The 5,000-nt window shown below is 34.2% G+C and overlaps 1 protein-coding gene across 1 annotated transcript in view; it reads left to right on the forward strand.

The window, feature by feature from the left end:
* LOC115221021 (ras-GEF domain-containing family member 1B) overlaps positions 1-5,000 on the forward strand; it is an 89,816-nt gene that overhangs the window by 40,153 nt on the left and 44,663 nt on the right. Inside the window, exons 7-8 of the mRNA XM_029791237.2 lie at positions 826-967; positions 3,556-3,642. Of these exons, the coding sequence (XP_029647097.1) occupies positions 826-967; positions 3,556-3,642 (229 nt within the window). The remainder of the gene's footprint in view (positions 1-825; positions 968-3,555; positions 3,643-5,000) is intronic.

Raw genomic sequence — 5,000 nt, forward strand, 5'->3', positions numbered from 1 at the left:
GATAGAGAAATAGGTATATACATAGACAAACTGGTGTGTGTGTGTATATATTATATATGTGTGTGTGTGTATACATATATATACATACATAGAGACAGGTAATAATTAGATAGCTAGATTTGTATATACATAGACAGGTATGTGTAGATAAACCAACAAAAATATATGGAGAGATAGTTTCATTCCCATAATCCAGTTGCTTAGTTTTGTTGCTGTTAATCTTGCTACTACTAATTCTACTACTACTACTGTTGTTACCCTTTATTCACCTAATGTGTGAGTGTGCGTGGGTGTGTATGTGTGTAGTAGGGTAGGGGACAAACAAGGTGCTGTCTTCTATTGGGAGAAAAATGATGAAATGTTTATGAAACCAGGATGTAAACTTGGAGAAAAAAAAGGAGTGTTACCTATTGGGTGGCATGATGCTGTCTAACCTGGGAGGTAACACTGAATCTGGTAGTCATCATCATCATCATTATCATCACCATCATCATCATTATCATCACCATCATCATCATTATCCTTTTCGTTATCCACATTCCATGCTTGCATGGAAAATGTGGACATTTGCAATAATGATGATCATGATAATGATCATCATCATCATGATGATAATAATGATGATGGTGATGAATATTGGAAGGGTGTGTGAGGATGAGGATAAAGATGATGAGAATCAATAGGTGATGGTGATGATGGTGATGATGATGATGTTCGTTATATGTTATCAAACCTTAAGTTAATAGTATTTGAACTGAGAGAAGTAAGTTGTTCAATTAATTAGCAATAATAAATAAATGTCTGATCTTCTTCTTCTTCTTGCAGTCATTGGACAGATTTATATCCACACGATTTCCTTGATGAACGAATGCAGAAGACTTTAAAAGACATTTCCCAGAGAATCGTCGCCGTTTATCCAGAACTGCGTAAAGAAGTAGCTAATATTATGCAGAATCTTTACAACGAAGTAAGTATTCTTTCTAATTAAATTGCTCCAATTAATAGATTCAAAAATATTCTAATAACTGAAAACATCAAAATAAGACTCGTATTTGATTGAGTTGTTATGATGTTAGGCTAGAGGGTTTGCAAACTTAAGCTTGTTGGCCAAATCTTGCTCGCAACCTCATTCATCCAGCCTCCAGCTTTATTCATTTAGCTCTCAGTTCATTCATCCAACCAGCACCACTGTCTCTTTCATTTGACATGCAACCTCATTCATCCAACTTGCACCCAGATTTATTCAGCCTGCAGCTTCATTCTTCAGACATGAGGCCTTAGTCATTCAACCCACAGCCTCATTCATCCATCCTCATTCATCTGACCTCCAACCTTATTCATCCATCCTCATTCATCTGACCTCCAGCCTTATTCATCCAACCCACCACCTTGTTGATGCAACTTGTACCCACATTTATCCAGCCTGTACCCTCATTCATCCAGCCCACAGCCTCTTTCATCTGGGTTATCTATTTATTCAGTATGTGATGTTTGTTACAAAAATTCTTCATTTTCTTTATCAATCTTTGGTTAACAAACAACAAAATTCAGCTTTGAAAAATAAAGCCAAAATCCTGTAGTGGCCCTTAAATAAATCAATGTTTTTACATTAATACAAAAACTAAGGTCCCTAGATGCAATATTTTAAACAGACACTGTTTTCTCCTTTGTAAATGACTGGAACAACAGGACCAACGCTATTGTTGTTGCATAGTAGTTTACATAAATAACTGATTGTGAGAAAGGAGGAGGGGTTGACAAAAAAATGTTTAATTGAATGTCAAGGAAAGACAGGTAAACTGGTTGGTACCACATCTACCCTGAAGCTATAGGTACCCCACCACCACTATCCATCATACTTAATACTTCACAGCATGCCATGTCATAAGTGGCACATACTAATTCCTGCGGCTCTAAATATTTAGCAGTTCCTTCATTCCAATACACGCAAACACATCTCTCTCTCAACCCCCCCCCCATTCACTCTCTCAAAAATATACTCAAGAGGTATTTGCCTTGAATCAGATTTATCATTGTTTTTTGGGGGGTTTTTTCACTTCAGATGTTAGCAATATAACAGTCACTCTTACATATTCACAATAAACAGAATCTCACTTGCAATAAATAAGCAATATTTTATTCATTGTTTCTTTGTAATTATTTAAATATCTTTTAAGTATATGATGACGATGACACTGTGAGACATCTGACAACAGGATGTTGTCTGCTCTCACAGAATCAACCAGAGCAAGTCAGACTGAGAGCTCTGAGAAGTAAAATAATGATAACAAGAACACTCGGAGAGTGCAAATCTCCGCCAAGGCAACACCAATGTCCTCTCAATGATTAGCCAGAAATGATTTTTAAAATGAGAATATCTGAAATAAACTCGACTGCTCTCACAAATGAGAATACTAAAAATGAACCTGGCCACTCTCAAAAATTGAGTAAAAAAACAGGAAAAATAATCCAGAATATTTGTCCGGTATGGGATCGATCCCAAAATCTAATCAGTTCATGCAAGTCACGAGGCCAAACATCCCTGAAAGCTTCATCCAAATCCATCCAGCAGTTCTTGAGATATCTTGTCCATGGACAAACAAACATGACTGAAGACAATACCTCCACCTTAGCGAAGGCAGACATAATAATAATAATAATAATAAGGCATCAATAAGACAATAAGAAGAAGAGGAAGAAGAAGAAATCAAGAGGAATATAAAGGAAATTGGAATAGAGTGCCCAATAGAACTATTACAAAAGATTTGCCTCCTTGGCACAGCCAGAATAATCAGGAAATTATTAGATAGCTGAAGAGAACAGCCTGGTACTGTAGGCTGCAGGTAATAAGCCCACTCCACATGCAAGACTCCAAGAGTTCCTACAAAACCTGGGTTAGGAATAATATTAATGTTAAATACAGGATTTTATGGGAATTCCCCATAAAGACTGAGTATACTATTGAAGTAAGAAAACCAGATTCGATTATAAAGAGAACAAAATATTCGGTGTAAGATCACAGACTTTGCTATACCAAATGATGAAAGGTTGGTTACCAAAGAAAATGAAAAAAGAATGGATACCAAAATCAAGCCAGAGAGCTGAAGAGACTGTGGGAGACTAAGACGAGAATTATTCCTGGGGTAATCGGTGCACTTGGCACAGCACCCAAAATGCTACCAAAGAGACTGAAAGATATTGAAATTGAAACATTTTGATCTGCAGAGCAGTGTTATCCTGTATTCTGCCAGAATCCTTAGAAAAATTTTTGAAATTTGAGGAGACCTGCTGTCACCAAACATCAAGAGAACATCCCTGCTAACTAAATGTAGCATGTAGTAGCTTTAAGAATTATATTTGTGTTTTTGTCAACCATTAAGGATTGACAAAAAAATTAGGGACAATACAAGATGGCACAGTGTAGTATTATGTATATAATAAAGATGATAATGATAGTAGAACTGGTGGTAGTAATAATAATAATAATAATAATAATAATAATAATAGAAGCAATAACAACAACAATGATAATTTCTTGTTTTATCTTTTCTTTAGTTAAATGGATTAAAAGTTTTTGATGAATACATGTCAAAGGTGAATGCAGAATCTTTACAGAAATCCCAAAACCAAATGGTTCCAACAGTGAGTATCCTATTTTATGGATTATTATTGTTGTTATTATGATTATTGTTTTTAGTAATCTTTTATAAGTCATGATTGGACAGTAAAAAATGGCTGCCACATACCCTCGCTGTCACAATTTACCCCTGTCCAATACACAATGTACCCTCACTGACAAACAATATACTCTGGCTACCATGTCATACCCCTGCTGTCTCAATATACCCTTGTTGATATACAAGACACCCTGGTTGTCACAATGTACCTCATCTAACATAAAACATAATCTGACTGTCAGAATATAATTATATTTTAATAAAAATATGGTAACAAAAGAGTCAGAGGGAACTAAATTGAAACCATTCATCAAAATTTTATCTTAATTTATTTTCCAACACCATCTTGACCCTTTTGTTACCGTATTTATTTTGAGATGCTCTGTGTTTCTTTCAATTACTTTAAATATAACAAAGAATTTAGCAAAAATAATTTAGTTATCATTCAGCTAGTGTTAGGAACATAAATTGTGACTAAGGTTTGGTGGAAGATCTTAATTCAGAACTTTTGAAAACAAGGCATTTGTACTCAGAGCCAGAGCCAGTTTCAGCCAGGTTGGTAACAAAAGGGTTAATAATGACAAACTTATTTGACTAAATTTTTCATTATTTCCAATATTAATTGAAAGAAACACAATGTACTTCAATAGGAATATGATAACAAAATGGTTAAAATTATCTAAATTTAAACGTTTCATCAAAATTTGTTGTTAATTCATGAAATACGATAACAAAAGGGTTGATAATGACCAAACCATTTTACTAAATTCTTCATTAATTTCGAAATTAACTGAAACAAAGATGGTGTGTTTCAATAGAAATGTGGTAAATGAAGGGGTTAATGATAGAACTTCCATACTAAAACAATTGGTATAAAAACATATTAGCCATTCAAAAACACATAAAAACGGTTAATTTCATTAAAATATTTATTATACCAAGTACAACCTGGCCACTAATATGATTCCACTGCAACTAAATTCTTTGTTATTTCCAAAATTAATTGAATCAAAAGCAGTGCATTTCAACAGAAATATGGTAATTAAAGGGTTGATAACGACCAAACTATTTTACTAAATTCTTTATTATTTCCAAAATGAAACAAAACAAAAGCAGTTTTTTTCAACAGAAATTTGGTAACGAAAGGGTTAATTCCTCATTTGTGTAGCTTCACCAAACTGCATGGTACTGCAGCAGCGGTGCAGTATAGTGCATCAATGTTTATCCCAGCAGAACTTCTAATTGGTGCTTTACAATCAAATTTCTGTCTATAACACAGCTTGTGTTTATTTATAGATATTTACTACTGCTGTTTACACCATC

Source organism: Octopus sinensis, linkage group LG17 (assembly GCF_006345805.1).
Source record: "Octopus sinensis linkage group LG17, ASM634580v1, whole genome shotgun sequence".
Taxonomy (NCBI): Eukaryota; Metazoa; Mollusca; class Cephalopoda; order Octopoda; family Octopodidae; genus Octopus; species Octopus sinensis.